Below are 19,943 nucleotides of genomic sequence, written 5' to 3'. Positions count from 1 at the left end.
TAAGCTTGGAAAAACACCATCAGCCTGCAGGAAAGGCCACCAAGGGGGGATGGGCAGCAGAGCCCAAGGTGAGCACGGTGGTGGCAGTGCCGGTGCCCGCTGGCCCCTGGCACTGACCTTGCTCTCCACTGGGAAGGGCGGCTGTGCTGGGCAGCCGGAGCAGCCCTGAGCTGCACCAGCACTAATGAGCTCTGCCTGAGCAGAAGGATTAATTAGCTGCTGGGAGGAGGGGGGCATCCTTCTGCGGTGGCTCTGGTGCCACTGGGCGCAGTGGCGGAGCCTGGCACGGCACAGTGCCCAGCGCTGTAGCATCAGCGCTGTTTTCACTCAGGATGCTCCAAAGGGAGATGTGGTGCTTCCCAGAGCAAATACCGTGAGCCAGGCAGGGAGAGGAAATCCCAGTGTCATGCTGGGAAGCTATGAGAGCTGCTGATCAATCACCCGGGCTCCTGATCTCTATTTTCCATTTCCCCCCCCCCGAAAAAGTCTTGTGGGTTTGGTTTTTTTGGTTTGGGTTTTTTTTATTTGGTTTTTTTTTTTTGGTTTTTTTTTTTTTTTTTTTTTTTTTTAGCTGCATGGTTGTTCCTGTGCTGTTGTCCTTGTAGGAATGGGAACTGAGGATGGGATCTGGATGTGTTAAATATGTCCTGTGGGTCTAAAATGACCCTAAAGGGGGTGAGGTGACAGCTGGCCAGGAGCTGTGCATGGACAGGGGCTGGCTGCATGCTGGGGCTCAGCCCTCACCCCAAAATCCAAAGGGTTTGGGGATGCTCAGGAGCTGGGAAGTGTCACCTTCCTGGAGGGGTACCCCAGACCTGACTTTGGGCTTTTTGGCATCTCCTTTAGCTGGGGGGATTCCTGGGGGGTTGTAGGGCTGCTCCGTGCCTTATCCTCCCACCAGCTCCTCCATGCCCCCTTCCCCTCTGGAGAACCAGGCTCAGGGTGGGGGGGAGATCAGGGGGTCCCCCGGAGAGACGAGCAGGGACATCGTGTCAAGGCCGGGAAGGTCGTGAGGACGTGGCGCTTGAACTTGAATTAGATGGTAATTGCGACGTGCCTAATTACAGGGAAAGAGCAAATCACTCCGGTGCTTCATAAAGTGTCTGACACGGAATAACGAGGATAATTAGCAATCAGACGGGAAGCTGCAGCCTCCCTGTCCCCTGAAAGCCCCGGGGAGCCCTGCTCCCCCTCCCTTTCTGCAGAGCATCTGCCCCTGTGTGGGGTGGTTTGTTCCCCCCCCCCCGAATATGACATCTGCCCCCCACTCCCCCCAGTACGGGACATCAGCCCAGAAAACCACTCGAGCTGGGGTGACGTGCAGCTGGTGGCTGTGTCCCCCTGCCCAAGGGGGTCTGGTGGCCGTGCCAGCGTCTCTCCCTGTGCATATGCATGTCCAGGTGTCCGTCCCCACGCGTGTGCGTGTCCAGCCGTGCCGCTCGTGCCGGGTGCCAGCAATGCATTAATGCTGGCTGACGCTAGAGCGCACCAGAAGCATGTCGTGACATCCTCCCGGGGACACGGCTCCCAGCAGGGCCACCTGCCCCGGCCACCTGCCCACGGCCACCCCGGGGTGACCCCAGAGGCACCCACGGCCACCCCGCTGGGGACCCCGGCTGCCCTCGGCGGCCGCAGGGGACGTTGTTAATGGTGTCAGGGCTGTGATTGATGATGCCTAATTGCACTCAGAGGGATTGGGAGGGGTGGAGGGATGTGGTGCCCCAAAAAACCCCCCTGCCATCCCAGCCTGGCTACTATCAACCCTGGGGGACTGGGAGGAGCATGAGGAGCATCTGGCTCCCAGTTAGCTGCACCTTTTACTGATGCTGTAGTTGGTTTAGGGAATGTGTCCCCCCTTGGGGAGGCTGTGCTGTGCTGTGCTAGGGGACTTACCCCAAACCTCATGTCCCCCCATCCCAGAGGAGTGGGATGGAGGAGCATCCACTGGACAGCACTGCCACAGGCAGGGGCTGATCCTACAGCCTCCAGCCCCCTCCTCAACATCCCCTGCCTGTACCCCCATGTGAGATCTGTCTACTCCTGTCACCCAGGGGGGGCTCACTACCCTTGGGCAGGTAACAGACACCCTAAGGCTAAGAAACATCCTCCCTCTGGGCATGAAGGGACCTCCCAGCCCCAAAATGCCCCTGGTTGGGGGATGCCAGGCTGATTTGGTGGCTTCACTCCAGCTCCTGCTGCCCTGCAGCCACCTCACTCCTGTCACCAACCACCTCACAGTCTGAAACCCACAAGGACCATCCCTCTGCCCCCTTCCTGGCACCTCCAGGGAAGCCTACAGCAGATCCCAACATGGTTTCTGGACTGGTCCCACTGCTGGCATTGCAGAGAGGGCTGGGTATGCTGATGTCACTGCAGGGATGGGTGTCCCTGGGTGCCAGGGCAGGGTGGAGGTCATGGTTCCTTGTACTCCTACGTGCCTGTCTCCTTGCTGCCTCTCCTCCTGGTTTCTCCTTTTTTGTTTCCCCCTCTTGGAGCAGCTGTTCTCTAATAAGCTGTTAATGATGATACAGTAAGTAGAAGCGGAGAGTCCTGCGGGAGCTGCCACGATTTGTGTAATTGGCCTCAGAGGAGACAGAAGTATCTAATATTTACATGCCGGTATTAGTCCCCTGGGAGCCTGTCTGGGCTGGCACAGGAGGCAGCTCCCAGCCTCAACCTGTCTGCTCTCAGCTGATGGATCCTCAGATCTCTAATGGATGGCAACAGCCGGCTAGGAATGGGGGGGATCTCCTCCAAGAGCCTGGGGATGGCCAACCATCCCACAGCTCAGCACCCATCCGGTTTGTGGGGGCACTGGGGTTTGGCTGACCCTTCAGAGGGAAGATGTTGAGGCTTGGGGAGCCCTGTGCTGGTATAGGATGGAGGCTGGAGCTGCCCAGGGTGGATTTACAAGGACTTTGACCTGGCTCTCAAAGCACAAACATGCTCCTGAGCTGGCTGATGCCCGGAGCAAGGAGCAAGAGTTAGAGATGGATGCTTGCCATCTGACCACCAAGGCCCCTCTCCCCTGTGCCAAAGGGTTGGGTGGATTCCTGTGAGCTGTGCCAGAGCTCCTGGATGGGCAGTTGTGTTCCTAGGTTTGGAAGCAGTTGTGTTCCTAGCTGTTCAGGTGAGCTTTGGGGCTGGGTGGCTACCAGTGAAACTGCCCATAGGGTTCCTGCCTGCAGCCGTAAGGCCATAATGGAACAGGAAACTGAGGCATGGCAAGGCTGAGAAGCAGCCTGCCTGCCCTCCTGCTGGCCCTCACCCTGTGGGGGTCTTGCTGTAGCGTGGACACGGTGCCTACCAGGGCTTTCTTGTGTTATTCTGTACCCCTTGGCATCCCCAAGTCTCTGGAGCTGTCCCCCTCTTGCCAGGGGTCAGACACGGGCCAGGTTTGTCTCAGTGTCACTGCCACTGAGCTCTATTGGGATGCCAGGGCTGTGCTCACTCTAGTGTCCACATTTCTGCACCCCCAAAGCTGCCAGCACCCCTAAGGGAGTGATGCCAGTGGGTAGGGGCTGGCATGGAGGCACCCAGCCATGAACAGTGGGGCCAAGGAGTGGGTACATCACTGTTCCCTGCCTGGGGCAGACGATGGGGGGCCCTCTTGGCACCCCAACCCATCTCCCACTGCGTATTGGTGTGCTGGAGGGGACCCCCAGCATCGTGCTGGATTGCATCAATCCCCAGCCCTGCAGGATTGTGGGACCTTTTCCACCCAGATTCCTGCTGTCCCATTGCCTTGGCAACCTCCAGTATGGCAGCTCATCACCTTCTGCAAGGGGATGTCTCACCATGTGCCCTCTCACCATCCTTGGGGTGCCTTCGGGGGGGATGAGAGGGATGTGGGGAGCTGTTGTGGGTGGCCAGGAGGGTTATTTTGCAGGGTGCCAGGCTGGGCACCGCCGTTCACCCTGCGGAATCAAAGGCACAGTGTTTTCTAACTGTTTTCCAAAAGACAAGTGGGCAGCTTTGCTTTGGAGGTGGCTGGCCTCATCCTGCCCGCTGGGGCTGGGCTGGGTGCCACCAGGACCTGGCATCCAGGGTTATCTGGGGGCTCCAGGGGGAGAATTGGCTGTAGGGTGGAGGTCACTGAGTCCTGGTGAGCTTGTGGCAGGGATGGAGGCGCTCGGGTGGAGCCTTACGGGTACATGTTTGTGTTGCAGGGGTGAGGAGCTGTTGGCTCCTGTCCATCCTTCCCTCCCTCCTTTCTTCAGCCCTCCCTCCCTCCCTCCCTTTTCCCGTTGTCCTCTCCACACTGGATGTTCCAGTCTCTCTGTCCCTGGCTTCCTGCCAGCCCTTTCCCACACTCCCTAATCCTGGGCTCCAGCCCCGGCTGCTGATGCTCTGGGAGCAGCTGCTTAAATATCCCCAAGCCAGGAAAGCGGGACCTGGCTCTTGACCTCCTGGAGAACCCAGGGAGTGGCAGGTTTGGCGTGGGGACAGCAGAGGTGTCCCCAAGTCCCCCGCTGTGTCTGCCACCCCTTGTCCAGGGCAGGGTGGATGGATTCATATTGCCAAGGGGTGCAATGAGTGGTGCAAGGGACAGCACCCCTGGGTGCTCACAGCCTCTTGTGGGGTGCTGGGGGGTGTTCACTGCCCCCCATGCCCCCTGTTTTATGTGTGTTTGGGGGGCAGGATCCCCCCACCTCCTTCCCTCCCTCCTGCCTGATCTGTTCAATCTGCTAAACAGGGGAATAGTGCAGCCGCCATCTGTGAGCCTGCCAATAATGGGATTAACTCCTTCCCCTGGCCGGGGCCGAGCCTGATGGCGTTTCTGGCACCCCTTTCCATGGGGTACCCCCTCCTCCCACCTGCCGGGGGCAGCCAACCCGCGGGGACATGCCGGTGGTGGTGTCCCAGGGCAGTGATGTCCCAGGGCTCCTGGGGACAGCCCCAATCTGTCCCCACACAGATCTGAGCCTCCAGCATGGACTCAACCCCTCCTGCCTCAGCTCCCCCCTCCTGCCTCCGTGTACCCCCGCCTCAGTTTCCTTCCCACCTCAGTTTCCCCCTCTCCTGCCTCAGCGTCCCCCCTCCTGCCTCAGTTTCCCCTTCTGCCTGGCAGGGTGGATTTTGGGCATTCCAAAGGACTCTGCGCTCCAGGCAGGGCAGGAGCCACTTTCCCTGCGTGGGAGTGGGGACACGCGCTGAGCCGTGCCTGAATCCGTGCGTGGCCGTGGGTCTTGGTCCTCGAGGCGGAGGAATGTAGGATGTGAGCCCAACCCCCCGGGATGCTGCCGGCGAGGGATGCGAGCCCTCCCTCCCCCCGCCCTTCCTCCGGGGCTCCTGCCCAGGGAGGGATGCAGGATAGGAGCACACCCCCCGGGATGCTTCCCGTGGAGGGATGCGGGGATGCAGGATGCAACCCCAACCCCCGGCGATGCTGCCCGGGGCTGGGGCAGAGGCGACACTCCACCTGGGGGGGAATGGGGGGGTTCACGAGACCCCCCTACACCCCTGCAGCTTCCAACCCTTTTCCCGGGGGCGGAATGCCCCCGCTAATCCTCTTAGGCTGCGCCCCGGAGCAGCTGGCGAGGCTGGCCCGGCCGCTGCCCATCCTCCCTCCCAACAGGTGCCCCCCGGCCCCCTCCCCACCGGGGCTGGGCGGGGGGCTCGGGGCTCCCCGCAGCAGGCAAGGCCCCCCTCCCCTTCCCCCGGGGCCGGCCCGGGAGCGCTCATTAATTATCTAATCTTCCCTTTATGTTTAATTTACAGCCCCGCGCGGCTCTGGCCATATGCTGCTTTTGTTGTGTCTGGCTCTTTGTTGTGGCAGGCAGCGGGGGCTGGCGAGACCCCCCCCCCAGCCTTTGATCCCCCCCCCTCCCCAGCGCCACCCTCCAGCCACCCCCGCGGCACGGTGGCGAGCCCCGCCGAGGGGGTAAGTGCCTTTTTCTCGGTTATTAATTTCCCTGACCCCCCACCCCACCCCATCACACAGCTTTTCCCCCCCCCCCAACACTGTGTGTCCCCCCCCTCCCGCCTCTCGCCGGCGGCTCGGGATGTGATCGCGCGTGTGCGTGTGCGCGGCGCTGCCTCCTCCCGCTGCTGCCGCCGGGGTCACCGCGCCGCCCGCGCCCCGCACCGCCCGCGCCCCGCACCGCGCCGCGCAGGTACGTGCAGGGCAGGCAGCTGCCCGTACCCTCCCCTCGGACTGTGCCCCCCCCCCCCCTTACCTGTACCCCCCACCCCCTGGCTGTACCCCCCCCATCTTCTCCCCGTGCACCCCCTGCCTGTACTCCATCATCCCCTGCCTGTATCTCCTGCCCCTGCCTGTATCCCCCCACCCCCTGGCTGTACCCCTCATCTCCTCCCTGTACACCCCCTGGCTGTAGCCCCTGACTCCCTGCCTATACGTCCCTACCCCCTCCTGTACCCTCCTACCCCCCCTGCACCCTCACCCACTGCCTGTACCCCCGTGCCCCCCATCTGTACCTCCCCCATCCCTGTCTGTATCCCCCTTGCTTGTACCCCAACCCTTGCCTGTACTCCCACCCCAAAACCTCCCTCCTGCCCCCCTTCATCTTTGGGTGGGCTCCCCCCCAGCCTTGAGGGGGTCCTCTTTGGTTGGGTGTGTGCAACCCCAGGGATATAGCCCTGCAACACACCCCCCACCCGGACTTGCTGCGTGTGCCCCCCCAGCTGTGCTGGGTGGGGGGGTGGTCAGGGGGTGCCCCTGCTGTGAGTGGATGTGAGGACATGGAGGGGGGCAGAGTGGGGGGCCTCCTGTGGCACCTGGACCTGCGGCAGGTACTTGGGGTGCTCTGTGGAACTTGCTGCAAACTTTTGTGAGGTGCTACCAGGTTCCTTCTGTGCTCCCAGTTTGTTATATGGTTTTTTTTTAAAAAGTAGTAAAATGATTTCTCTGCATCCTGCCAGGCCCATATGTTGCTCTAGTGGAGTGCACAGGGTGGGCATCCCAAGCCAGGGGCTACAGCATATGCAACCCACCCTTGGGGGGTTCAGGTCTGGCTCCCGGGGGGCAGCAGTACTTGGGAGGGGGCAAAGGATTTGGGACACTTGGCCACTGGCAGCACAAGGCTCCATCTGTGGGTGATGGGGGGCACCCCTGGGTGCTCTGCTGGGGGTACTGAGTTGGGATTCATCCCCTGTGAAGGATGCTGGTGGCTGGAGGACCCTGGGAGTCCCTGTGGAGTTGCTCACCTGAGGTTTGTCAGTCCTGCTGTGGGCAGGGAATGCCAAAACTTCCACCCCGGGACTTGGGCAGTGTGCAGGGATCTGTGCTTGTGCTGTCTGTCCATCTGTCTGCACCTCCTGCAGCTGCTGCCCAGTCCCTGCCAGCCTGGGGCGAGGAGGGCAGCCACCCTCCCACATGGTGGGAGTCGTGGGCAGGGTGGGTGCCAAGTCGCCAGCCTGCTTTGGCCGCAGGATCCGTGTTCCGGGCCAAGCGTTGGGCTTGGAGAGCCCTGGCAGCAACATGTAAGGTCACCATGACCGCTGGTGAGGTGGCCCTGCCAGGGCGTGCTGGCTCCTTTGTGCCAGGAGCCGTGAGGTGGTGGCAGGAGCTGGACCTGGGGCCACTGAGCCGCTCGCCAGGTGGACAAACCTCCTTTCCTGGGCAGGAGGCAGCTGGCTTCTCATGCGTCCTGCTGTGCCACACATCCTGGGGTCTCTGGCAGTCAGGTGACACCCCTGCTGCAGAGAGGGAGACAAGGTGGACACCACTCCACCAGCACCCCATGACTTTGCATGTGACTGTCCCTGTGCAGCCCTCGGTGCCATCAGGGTGACCGGGCTGGCCCTTTTTGGGGTTGTTTTCTTCCTGCCAGGTGTGGGGAGCTGAGGAGTGGTCGTGCCACCATGGTCGTTTGTGGCAGGTGGCCACTGCTGCTGTCTCTCTGTGCCTGTCCCTGTACAAAGCCCTGCTGCTCCCTCCCTCCCGGCCCCACGCTGCGGGGCCGCTTGCCAGGCGAGTAACCATGGCTCTGTGTCACAGCGGGTTTGTGCTGTGTTTCAAAAGGAGCCAAAATATGATGCTGGGGCCCCCCTATGGCTGCCCACCCTGTGCCCGTGCCCCACCATCCCTGCCAGCTGGGGAAACTGAGGCAGCAGGGCAGGAGGCGGCTTGCCTGAGAGATCCAGTGCCAGGACTGGGGAGAGCAAACAGGATTCTTGGCACAGGCCGGCAGTGCCGTGCTCTGCCTGCAGGCGAGGGTTGCTCTTTGCTGGGTGTGCAGTTTTGCTGCTGTGCTGCTCCCCAGCTCTGGCACCCTGGGGACCATGGCTCTGTCCCCACAGGTGACACCCCCCCACCTCAGTGCTGGTGAATGGGGCAATTGTTCCCCCCAGGGGTGGCCAGTGCCCGGCGCTGTGTGTGGCGGGGCTGGCACGGAGAGCGGGTTGGCCTTGGCCTCCTGCCTGCTGCCGTGCCCTTTTCCAGAGGCAGCTGCCTGTGGGCATGGCTTGGCAGCCGTCCTACCTGCGGGCTCAGCCAGGGCAGGACCCCTGGGCCACTGGAACACCTCGGCACAGCGTTGCAACACCTGGGGTCACAGCTGTCATGAGTTTGCAGTTCTCAGCTCAGCAGTGGCTTTTTCTCCCAGGTCTCTGCATCAGCTCCATCCCTAAAGCAGAGCCTTTCCAGGGCAGGCTCGGAGGGGGCAAACAGGGAGCCGGTTCTCCCTGCCCTGCCAAAAAGTCCCTCTGGAAACGTGCCTAGCAGCGTCACCCCTGTAGAAGTGATATGTCAGCTCTGAAAGCACCTGGATTTCCATCTCAGAGCTGTGTGCAGGAGGGGGCTGTTCTGCCCCCACTTCCTGGACTAACTGGAGCTCTTGGGGGGCCCAGAGCATCTCCGGGGTGGTGACATCGCGTGGTCCATGCTCGGTTCTGTGCCTCCCTCCCCTCCCAGCTCGCTTGCCAGCTAATGGCACGGCTTATTCCTATGGCTTTTTAAGTGCTTAATGGCGCGCGGGGCTAATGATGCAGCTCCCTCTGTTCGTGCCGCCTGGGTAGACGGATGGTGTTGGGGCTTGGTGCTGCCTGAACCTCCAGGAACGGGACAGGGGTGAGAAGGGGCCCAGCCGGTGCCCTGTGATGCTGGGGGCTGTCAGCGGGCGTCTGCCTGCCCGCCTCTCCTCCCTCCTCTCCCCTGCACGGCTGCTCGGAGCAGTAATGTCACCATAAACGATATTTATCACGAGGTGATAAAAATCTATTTCCAGCGACCTCTTGGAAATGGCCCTCATAAAACCAGGCAGCAGACGGAGGCAGGAGGCAGACAGCGGGGAGGGGGCACGGGCAGGGAAATGGCTGTAATCAGCTGCGGAGCAGGGGCTGGATCTGCTGGGGAGCCAGCCCTGCTATTCCCGACCCCGGAAAATTGATGGCACCCGTGAAGGCCAGAGGGCTGCCCGGGCACAGCTGGGTGGATGCTTGGGCATCTCAGGGCTTGAGCATCGTGGGATGCAGCATCCAGGCTGTGAAGGGAGGACCAGAGCGATGTTTATCTTTAGGCAAGTGGGATGTGAGGCTTCTACCAGCCATCCAGGGATGTTCCTAAAGTGATATCTCCACTTGGAAGTGCTGGATCTGGTCCTGAAGCAGCAGATTGGGATGGGATGCTGAGCTAGCCATCTTTCCCTGAGTGCTCAAAACCATAGGGAAGAACCCCCACTGGCAGACATTGCTGAGTCACCCATTGCCCCCCTATCCATCCTGGGGGACCACTATCAGTCCTACAGCCCCCTCCAGCTCCATTCCTTCGGTTCTGATGGCTGGGTGCTGATTCAGCATCCTGACACTAATTACTCACCCTCTCCTGGATGCTGGCTGTAAATTCTCCAGCAGGAGCAGGCTGGGCAGCAGAAAGCCTCCCTGGCTCCTTTCCTCGCTGCCCTGAGCAGGGACCTGTGATCCCGTGTAATTCATCAGGGTGCTGAGTCAGCAGGAGGGTGCCTTGGCCTCCTCCGTCCACCTTTGGGGTCCACTGCCCCCCCCCCCGAATCCCTCCTCCTTGCTGAGTGTCCCTCCTGGCTGTGTGACACTCAGCCTGGCTCTGTCCCCACCATCATTAGGGACATCCTCCTAACTGCACCCTGGGTGATGCTGCTGCTCTGGGCACCACTGGGGACTTCGCCGAGTTGAGGGAGCACAGGGCACCTGGGCCACCTTTGTGGGGCTGGAGAGGTGGGATTTGTTCCTAAAAATGGGGACAGGGCAGGACCCCCTGTGTTGTCCCCTGGGGGAGTAGGGATGTGAGAGAAGACAGCTCCCAGCTGCAGGGTCTAATCTGCTGCCCTGATGAAGAGACTTTAATCACTTCAAGTAATTAACCAGGTGGGGCAATAGCTGGACCCAGGGTGTCCCCTGCCTGGAGGTGGCTGCCTTAGTGGGGGACACAGGCTGGCAGGCAGGGGGCTGGCTGGCGTGCAGCTCCCAGATGTGGGTCCTTGCAGGGCTGTGCCAGGAGGGGACAGCGGGGAGAGGATGAGGACATCCAGAAGGATGGGAACATCATTGCTTGCATGTTCAGAGCCCTCAAAACCCCCTTGGAGAGATGTGGTGCCGCTCGGGGACCTGATGCCACCGCGGAGCTCTGTGCCCACCTGCCCGGCGTGCCCGGGGCGCGCGGTGACACGGCGCAGTGTGTGCGGCAGGTATTATCCTGCATTAAAGTTTCCCCTTGCAGATGGTTCAGGCTTAATCTGCGGCTTAACACAGCGCCGGACCTGGCGGTAAGTCCGTCTTTAGATGGCAGGCGGGAGCCGGGAACGGGCGCTAAGCTGCCCGTGGGATGGAGAAGGGGGACACGGTGGATTGAGGGACACAGATTGAGGCTTTAATGCTGCTGCGTCGCAAGCCGATTGCCAAACCGGCGTGTGGCCCTCGCTGGGACCTCGGGGATTGCTGTGATGTGCCACCCCCCCCCCCCCCCCGAGCTGGATGGGGACCCCCTGCCGTGTCCCCTCGCCCAGCATAGCAAGCTTGGCAGAGCCTTGAACCCACCTGGGTGCTTCTCCCTGCCTCAGTTTACTCCCGAGTGTGCCGCGGGGATTGTCACGTATGGGAACATCCCGAAAACATGAGCCGCTGTGGGATGGGTGGGATTTTCCAGAGTAAAAAGCCCCTTGGGGCAGCCGCCTCTCCCCAGGGCAGGTATTTAGGGTGGCAAGGAGGGGATGTTTGCTGCAGACTGCCCGGCAGCTCTGGAGCTGGAGGTGGGTGAGCTGGGTGCTGTGCCGGGCTGTGGTGTCCCTGAGATGGGGATGGGGAGTGTGGGGCATGGAGTAGGGGCTGGGCTGAGCACAGCATGTGCTGTGGGATCTTGGCAGGATTTGGGTGGCAGGCAGCAAGCTGCATCCCTCCCCTCCTGGTATGGGGCTCTGTGGTCATGGAGGGACCTGGAGCCAGGGCTGTGGAGTGGTGGCAGACAGATGTGGGAGCTGCAGAGACTTCCAAGGCCGGGGAGTCACTGCTTCAGTCAGGGTAGTTTGTCTCAGTGTGGAATGGCCCTATTTCAGCTGTTAACTCTGGAGTCTAATGATGATGGCAAAGGCTCTGTGCTGCACAGCCTTGAGGAAATCTGTGCATATTTGAAAAAGCTGATTGTTCCCTGCAGGGCCAGGACCAGGAGTGGCAGTGCTGCTGCCAGCCCTGCTGTCCATGCATGGGGAGAGGTGCTCACATCCTCCCTGCCTCAGTTTCCCTGCCTTGAAAGCAGGATGGAGGGCACATTCCCCAGCCTGGCAGACATAAACTAGAGCTGTGTGTCCCCATGGTGGGACAGGGATTGCTCCGGCACTGAGCAGGGAGCGTGTCCCATCGTGCCCAGCCAGCCTGGCCCTGGGGGGATGGGGGGTGAGCATGAAGGGCTCTCGTTGTGGAAGTGGGGTGATGTGGGGCTCAGCATCAGGTCTTGGCATCCCTGATGCCTTGTGCATTGCCACCAGCCACGGCTCATCCCACAACCTGGGGAAACTGAGGCACGGGAGGTGACACGGCATGGCCAGGGCTGTCGAAGCAGCGAGCAGCCTCTGATCCCTATGCCCAGAGCCCCAAAGGAGCTCGAGGAAAAGCCGTGAGCGAGCGGCTGTGTGCCCCCCGCCTCCCCCTCCATCACCTCCCTGTTCGCTGGCGAACAAATGTCTGTTCTTGCAAAAAAAAGAAGTGACAGGGGTCGGCGCAGCGCTTTCCACATGACCTGCCCGGGAACAGAGGACGTCTTTGTTAATCCAGCGAGCTGTCAGTTCAGCCTCTTCACAAAAGGCATAAACCACTTATTGCTGCTCTCACCCCTGACCCCGGATCCGCCTGCGCGCCCTCCATTGTACCGTCTCGAGGAAGCTGGCAAACAATTTCGGCTCCGGCTCCCCTCCCCGCCGGCGGCTGCACGCGGGGGCTGCCGCTCGCCCCGCCGGCGTGGGGAGCCGCTGCGGGGGACCCCCCTACACACACCACCCCCCCGGCCTCATCTGCGCGCCCGCCGCCTCGCCTGGCAGCTGCTGCGAGGGGATGGGGGCTGCCACAAAGGGACCACCTCCCTCCCTCCCTCCTTCCCTCCCTCCTAGGGCTGCCGGAGCAGCTGGCTGGAGCCCACAGGCTGCGGAGAGGGGATGCTGGGTGCTGCACCCTGTGGCCCCCCAGCCGAAACCTCTTAATGAGAGGGGACAAAAGCTCCTTAGGCAGGGTCCCTGGCTGGGACGGGCTGGGACGGCGGCTTTAGCCAAAGCCGCTTATGGCCCGGCACAAAGCCGCTGGGAACAGCCCAGCTCCCTGGGGCCGGCATGGATGGGGTGATGCTCACGCCCCGCCGGCCTCAGGGTGCCCGGGGGGTCACACGGGGTGACAGCCGAGGGAGGGGGCTGAGTGTGTGCCGCCCACCCCGTTCCCCTGTGCCCAGCACCCGGACCCCGCGGCGGGGCCGGTGGGTGCTGGAGCAATTAGATGCAGTCACTTTGGGGCTATATATAACCCAAATTGCTGCCTGCAGCTCGTTAGCTGCTGTCAGAGCCGCTGCGGCCGCGGTGGTGAGGTGGTGTCGCGGGGGGGGGGCTGGAGGGTGACACAGGGATCCACTGCTCCCCAGAGATGGGGGAGGGGGGAGTGGCTGTGGTTGTGCTGGGGTGGGCACAGGGTCAAACCCTTGCTGGGAGTGGGGTCCCCAAGGGGGATGTGCTTCACTCCAGGTGCTCCCAGTGTGGTGCTTCAGTGGTTGGTGCAGGGTGGGCTGTGGTCACACACAGGGGTCACGGTCAGGCCTTTCCCTGCCTGGTGGCACAGCCTGGCCCCTGGGTCAGGGTGCTTAGGCGTGGGGGGGCCACCGGTACATCCCTTGCTCATGCCAGTGCTGTTTCCAGCATCATCTCCCCATGTGGCATCCAGCCTGACCACAGTCTCCAGCCCCTTCCATCCCTGCTGGTTCCCGCCTGGGCTCGCCGGCACGTCGCGGCTCTGCCGGCACACACCGGCCCCCGCGCCGGGGAGGAGCGCGGCACCTCGGGCTGTCTGGGGGCAGCTGCAAGATGAGTGCGAACATATTGTGTGGGCTCCTGGAGCAGGCGTCACGGTGTCGCTGCTGGAGAGCGAGCGGGAACCGCAGCCCTGCCGTGACAAACGGCTCCGGCACAGCCGCAGCCATGCCCACGCGGGCGCCGCGGCACAGCCAGCATTGCCGCTGCACCGTGACACAGAGCGGGGATCCAGGTGGGCAGTGATGCTCATGGGCTGGCCCCCAGCACATGGTGTCACCTGCCACCACTGCAACCCATCTCTCCGGCTCCATAATTTCCCAGGGGGTCCACATCCCAGTCTTGGGAAGGGTTAATGGCACCGTGTCTCACTCTGGAGCCTTTTGTTTCTTTCCCATTTTTTCTCCCCCCTCCCCATTTTAATGAGGGGTTAGCACTGCTGTAATTGCAGGTTCCAACTTTCCGCCAGCAAACACGGCTGAGAAACTTTAAACACAGCGGGGATGCACGGATCCAGCCACCACCCCTCCTGTGGATGCCCACTGGGGCCAAGCCATGCCACCAGCAGGGACCCCAGCTCTCCAGGGAGACCCCAGCCTGCTTTTGTGGGAAAACCCTCTGTTTTCAGGCAGCTGGGATGAGGATGAGGAGGGCAAAGGCTTCCTGGAGGGAAGAGCAGCTGGAACCATCTGGGGGAACACACGGCAGGGGCTGTGCCTGCTGTGACTGTGATAAAGCCCCAGCGGGAGCTGTGGTCTCCAGGGCCTCACTGACAAAGGGAGCCAGGGGAAGCCCACTCCCATAGCCCTCAACACTCCAAAAATACCTTTTATCCTGAGCGCCGCCTCACAGGGCCTGGGGGTAGATGAGAGATGGCAGGGGTTTGTCCCCACCAAGCCTTACAGCCCCTCTGTGCCGAGCATCCTCCTCACCTCATCCCTTGCTCATTCGCTGGAGCTGGCACGCAGGTTGTGCCAAACCCCATTGCCGGTGCAGCTGTGCCGGTGCTCGCCGGGCTCCGTGCCCGCCGCCCTGCCGGGGTGATGCCAGCCAAGAGCCCAAGTGCCAGGATTGCATCCACCCCCAGTGCTCTGGCTGCTGGAAGCATGGGGGTTTTCCGAGGTGCTGCCACCTGGGAGGGTGGAGGTTGGGGCGATGCAGCGGGGGCTTTGCTGTGCCCGCGGCATTCCCGTGGGCGGCGTTCCCGTGGGCGGCATTTCCCGTGGGCGGCGTTGCTGCTGCGCACGCTGCAGCCCGTCCTGGCGGCAGGCGAGGCACAGGGGAGGTGGAATGGGGAAGCTGCATTTTTGGGTGTCCTGAAGGCACAGGAAATGCATTGGCCTGACCTTCTGTGTGCCGGATCTCTCTCCTTTTGCTTTCCTGTTCCATTACTGCCATCCTGAAGCTGGGGGGAGAGCTGAGTGCCCCAGCAGGTATTTAGTCCGCTGGGAGCAGAAGGAATGTGCCCTTGTCAGGGAGGGATAGGTGTGAGGACACCAGACACAGGGACACCTTTCCCTGCCCTTAGTGCCATCGTGTCTCCTGGCTGCCTGCCCGAGGCACCAAGCTGGGGGCCTGGGAGACACCATGCTGATGGTGGGGGTCACAGGTGACATAGGTGACACGGGGTCTGTCAGTGGCTCTGCGCCTGTCCCTTGAGGTCACCAGCTGTGTTTTGACCCCTCTTGAGCTTTCCGTGACCTTCATACTGAGGACCCGCCGGGGTAGATGGGGACAGATGCCACACAGGGGTGGGTTGAGGAGTGTCATGCCATGGGGTTGTCCCTGCCACCTTTGGTTGGTGCCTTTTCTCCATGGTTCTGTCACTTGTGGAGCTGCCCTGCTATTCCTGCCCATCTCCCCTGGCTTACAGCCCGGCACGCCAGCTCAATTTTTCCTGTGTTAATAACATCACATAACGATGTCACATTGATGTCACTTCACTGCACACCTACCTCTGACCTGGATGCTGCCTGTGGCTGTGCCCTGTGTCCCTGACCCCCACCATGGATGTCCTGTGAGCTGTTGCAGAGTCATTCTTCAGTCCTTCTGTCCATTTGCAAGCTCCCTTGATGCATGTCATGAGCAGGCCGACCTCAGCTCAGCACTATTTGGGAGGTGCAGATGCTGATTCCCTGTCTCCATCCCTGGGAAGATGCAGGATAAGCATCTCCCAGAGCCAGGACAAGCTGAGCATCACCACAGTGGGACATGTCAGGGGGGCTACCAGCCCTCCCCTCAAATTTCAACATGTGGTGGCAGAGCACCCTTCCCTCCCAGCCTCTTCCCGAGCACCTCAGGGTGCTTAGCAAATTAACACCCCAATCAACCCGCTCACCTCTAATTGGGGGTGAGTCTTTGAGGACGTGGCTGGGGAGGAAAGCCCCCCCTCCAAGGGGCTGCTGCCATGCTTTATCTGGGTGGACAGATCCCTCCTAATTGAGCAGATATTCAGTGTTCGCAAACAGATGGCTCCTTTGCATCAATTATTCCTTATCTGTGTAACCAGGGATGATTTGCTGACAGATAGCGCCGGGTGAAGTTAAAGCAAGGAGGCGGCCGGTGCTCCATGCTGGAGCCTGGGGGGTCCCAGGGGACATGGGCGGTGAGGGGGGGATGGATCCTGGCTTCCCCTTGGGCAGGTGGGACCCATCTCCTGTGCTTTTGCATCTCAGCATCTCTCAGCAGGAAAATAGAGGGGGTGGGGGCTGCCACTGCTGTGGGGCTGGTGGGTGGGTTGGGGTGTAGGTTGGGACCTGGGGGGCTGCTGAAGCTCCCCAGGGAGCAAAAGGAGGGTGCCAGTCTTGGCCCAGCCGCTAAAATCCGCCTTCCCCACCACAGCCCGGCTCGGTCTTCCCAGCTGCGTCTTGCCCAATGCTGCTGTGACGCATGACAGGGAGTGATTAATGCTAATTAATGATTAGTTGCTCCAGGTATCAAAGTGCACCCCAGCCCTTTCCCATGCCCACAGGTTGGGGATTACTGCCTGCTGCTGCCTGTGGCATTGCCCTAGGAGGAGGAGAGGTGGCACGGCATCCCCCCCGAGACATCCCTGCCACCTCCACGGAGCCCACACCAAGCGTTCAGGGATGGGAACTGATCCCTGGGCTTGTCCCCTGCCCGCTGTGAAAGTCACCTTCTGTTAATCATTGGGAAAGAGAAGAGCATCCCGCCATCACCAGGGCAGCCGGTGGCACCCCGCCAGTTGGAGCTGGTACGTGGTGGCACTCGAGGACTCACGGGATGTGCCAAGCACTCGCGGTTGTGCGGCGCTGCCATATGGATTCCATAAATTAAACCTTTCCAGGAAGCAAACGGTAAATTTGTATGTCCGCTCATGTGCGTGGCTCATCGAGTCTGAGGGCTTCCCAGCAAAACAACCATCGTGCTTCAGCTGTCCACGTTTGTGGGAGTAATCCCAGGAAAAATGGGATCAACATCAAATCCTCACCATGCTGCAGCCGTGGCCCTAATGTCCCAAAATTAGGAGCACGGTGTTCCCTATGGATGCCACCTGTGGCAGGAGGGAGGTTACCCTCATCCCGCCATGCCCCGGGGTGAGCACAGCATCCCGGGGACCCATTCAGGCCTTGGTCTGAGTGGTCCATGTGTCTATCCCAGAGCGGCATGGCGGTGCTGGGGTGTCCGTAGTGTTGCTGGATTTTGCTTTATTAAAGCTAAAGAGGAGTGGTGACAGCCCAAGCTGTGAGCCTGGACACGCCTGACATGGGAGGGTGACAGCTACAGCAAACCTGGGGCCACAGCAGCACCGGGGGACACCGGGGGTCAAGGAGGGGGACCGAGGGGGGCAGCGGGAATGTTTTCCCCATCCCAGCAGCACATTTTCCTCACCCGCCTGGCAGGGAAGGCGATGAGGGGTTGTTGATCTCGAGTAAACACTGCCCGGTTGAGTAATCGGGAGCTGCCTAACCGGCCAGCTGCCGCCGGCGGGCGAGGGGACGCCGCTTTGATTCATGTCCTCACCCCCCCTCCAGCCTTTCTTGTCTGGCTGCGCTGGGAGCCATCGGCCGGATCCAGCTGTAGCCCCGCGGTGCGGGCTGGCGTGCGGCTCCCGCGCCGGCCACGTGCACCGGCCGGCAGGAAAACAAAAGCATCTTCTGTCTGTGCGCCCCAAACCCCCCCCACCCTGTGGCCCCCACCCCGCACGGCGGTGCTCCAACCGGGAAAGGGAAAGGCTCTGAGTCTCTGTCCTCCTTCTCTTCCAGGCGTCCTCTTTGTCCCTGGAGACGGTCACCACCAAGCCTCTGGCCGGCGAGCCCCGGGCGGCCGGGGAGAGCCCAGGGACGGGCAGTGCTGCCCCGGACATCGGCCAGCGGACGGCTTTGGATGTGGAAGGCGCGGACGCTGGAGCCACAAGTAGGTGATGTTGGGTGATACCAGGGGGATACAAGGCTGCCATGGCCAAGGGCTGTCCCCTGCCCCACCGTGGGGTGCACCGTCAGTCCAATGTGCCGCTTGGGTCTCCTGGTGAAGGCTCACACCCAGAGGCCTGGGACTGGGATCTGAAACCCACAGCCCCACCAGGAAGGTGACCCTGTGGCACCGCAGTCCCCGCCTGCTGTCCTTGGGGCCGTGAGTCAGGCCGTGGGTGCCAGGGAGAGCCATGGCGTTGGGCTGGATGTGCTGGGGAGTTGGGGGAGCCCCCGGGGCTGGGACAGGCCACGGCTCCTGGGACTTGGCCGCCCTGTCCGTCAGGAGCAGCAGCATTTTTAGGAGAGGTATCATGCGTGCTTCCCGCCTGCCGCCTCCCTGGACCAGCTTGTTTGCCAGCCCTTCCCGGCGGGCGCGCCGTGCCGTGTTGTGCTGTGCCACGCCAGGCTCCTTTGATCCGGTAACAACTGCCGATGCCGGTTCCTGGTGTTGGGCTGGGAAGAGTTGGGAACCGCAAGGTGCAGCGGGCAGGAAGCTGGGGTGGACATGGAGTTGTGGGAGTGGCAGCCTGGGGGCCAGGGGGCTGCTTGGTGGGGGGTTTGTGACCCGCTCCCCCATGTCCCCAAGGAATGACACTTCCCAGGAAGGCGGTGGCCCATGTCACCCATCAATCAGCCCCATAGGGATTCAGCCCCAGTCTGGGACCCTGCAAGGCGCTATGTCCCCCGGGGGGGTTGGAATGCATTTACAAGCTGCTCACAGCCCAGCCGGCAGTGGCGTGGACACAAGCTGGGAGCCGTGGCCTGGAACGGGCCCGCTGGAGTCAGCCCGGGATTTATTACCCTGCCAGTGGCTGCCGGGCAAAGGTGACAGTGACTAATGGCTTGTTACACGCCTGCCACATCTCATCTGTGCACCGCGGCCGGCTGCTGTGCTCCCACCCCGGCGTGCAGGCAGCCTGCATCCCTTCCAGGGGGGGAACACAGGGGCAACCCCCCCCTATGTCCCCACAGGGACCTTGGCCAGAGCGGGTGATAGTGACAGTTGGATGGCTTGGCATGGAATGCGTCCCTGTGCCTAGGATGGAGACCTACTCTGTCAGCATTCCCTGTGGCCAAGTGTAGTTGGGCTGGCATGTCGGAGAGTAGCACCATGTCTTGGGGATGGTGACACATCCCAGGGTGTCCTGGTGAGCCTCATGTGACACACAGGACTTCCCAGTGCACAAAACCCCTTGGTGGTTTCCAAACCATGAGCCACTGCTCTGCCAGCACGGTGGCAATTCTATGTCGGGGTGGCTGGGCTGGGATGCGGAGGGTATCCTGCGTGCGTGTCCGGATGGATGCTGACGGAGCCACAAATGCATTCACTAGGAAAATTAAAAAATTAACAGGCATTGGCTCGCTCTAGATTAGTAAAGGCAGGAGATAAAAGCGGCTCTTTATACCTTGTGAGAATTGCTGATAAGGGCATTTGTTCCTCTGTATTCTTTAAAAAGAATGCAATAAAAATTTAAAATAGAACGGGAAAAGGGAGACAGAGAGGGGGGGAAAAGCACGAGGAGGGCTGGGGAGGGTGTCGGGCAGCACCGGCGCTGCGGCAGCACCAGCGTGGGGCCTGTTGGAGGAAGAGGAGGATGATGGAGGGGGCAAAGAGGTGAGGGTGAGCCGGGAAGGGATTTGGGTGGGTGTGCTGGTAGCGTGGCAGTTTGTTTGGGGATGGCCGGGTGTCCCTGTCGTGGTTTGCATCTCCTCCCGTGGAGATGCCAGTTCATAGCTGGCAGTGCCAGGATGAGGTTCCTTGCTGAAGCCTCTCTCCTGCCCAGGGGAGGTGGGGGTCCAGCCTGGCTGAGCCAGCCGAGCCTGACAGGCTCGTGGAGCCGACCTGTGGCTGGTGAATGATGGGCAACTTCCTCCACATGTGAGTGGGCTGAGCCCCACCCTACTCGTGTCACTGGTGCCCCAAAGCCCAGGTGCAGGCAGAGCCCTCAGGGTGACAGTGGGATGGCACAGGGGTGACCACCACCTTCCCCACCTCAGAGGGACAGTGCTGTCCCCACTCCTGCACCCAGGGCAGGGGATGAACAGGGCATTGGGGCACACTGAGGGGGCTGTTGTG

At 61.6% G+C, this 19,943-nt stretch overlaps 2 protein-coding genes across 5 annotated transcripts in view; one reads left to right on the top strand and one right to left on the bottom strand.

Moving 5' to 3' along the window:
- Nucleotides 1–19,943, top strand: part of GSE1 (Gse1 coiled-coil protein) — a 103,902-nt gene that overhangs the window by 18,123 nt on the left and 65,836 nt on the right. For all 4 annotated transcript variants that reach the window (XM_051805708.1, XM_051805710.1, XM_051805712.1 and 1 more), the window contains exon 2: nucleotides 17,660–17,810. In XM_051805708.1, the coding sequence (XP_051661668.1) occupies nucleotides 17,660–17,810 (151 nt within the window). The remainder of the gene's footprint in view (nucleotides 1–17,659; nucleotides 17,811–19,943) is intronic.
- MAP1LC3B (microtubule associated protein 1 light chain 3 beta) overlaps nucleotides 1–19,943 on the bottom strand; it is a 155,554-nt gene that overhangs the window by 135,037 nt on the left and 574 nt on the right. The window lies entirely within an intron of this gene.

This window comes from Manacus candei, unplaced genomic scaffold, assembly GCF_025592945.1.
Source record: "Manacus candei isolate 608988 ecotype Guabito, Panama unplaced genomic scaffold, ASM2559294v1 h1tg000065l, whole genome shotgun sequence".
In the NCBI taxonomy this organism is placed as follows: domain Eukaryota; kingdom Metazoa; phylum Chordata; class Aves; order Passeriformes; family Pipridae; genus Manacus; species Manacus candei.
The sequence above is the reverse complement of the archived record's forward strand: the minus strand, read 5'-3'. Positions and strand labels throughout refer to the sequence as shown.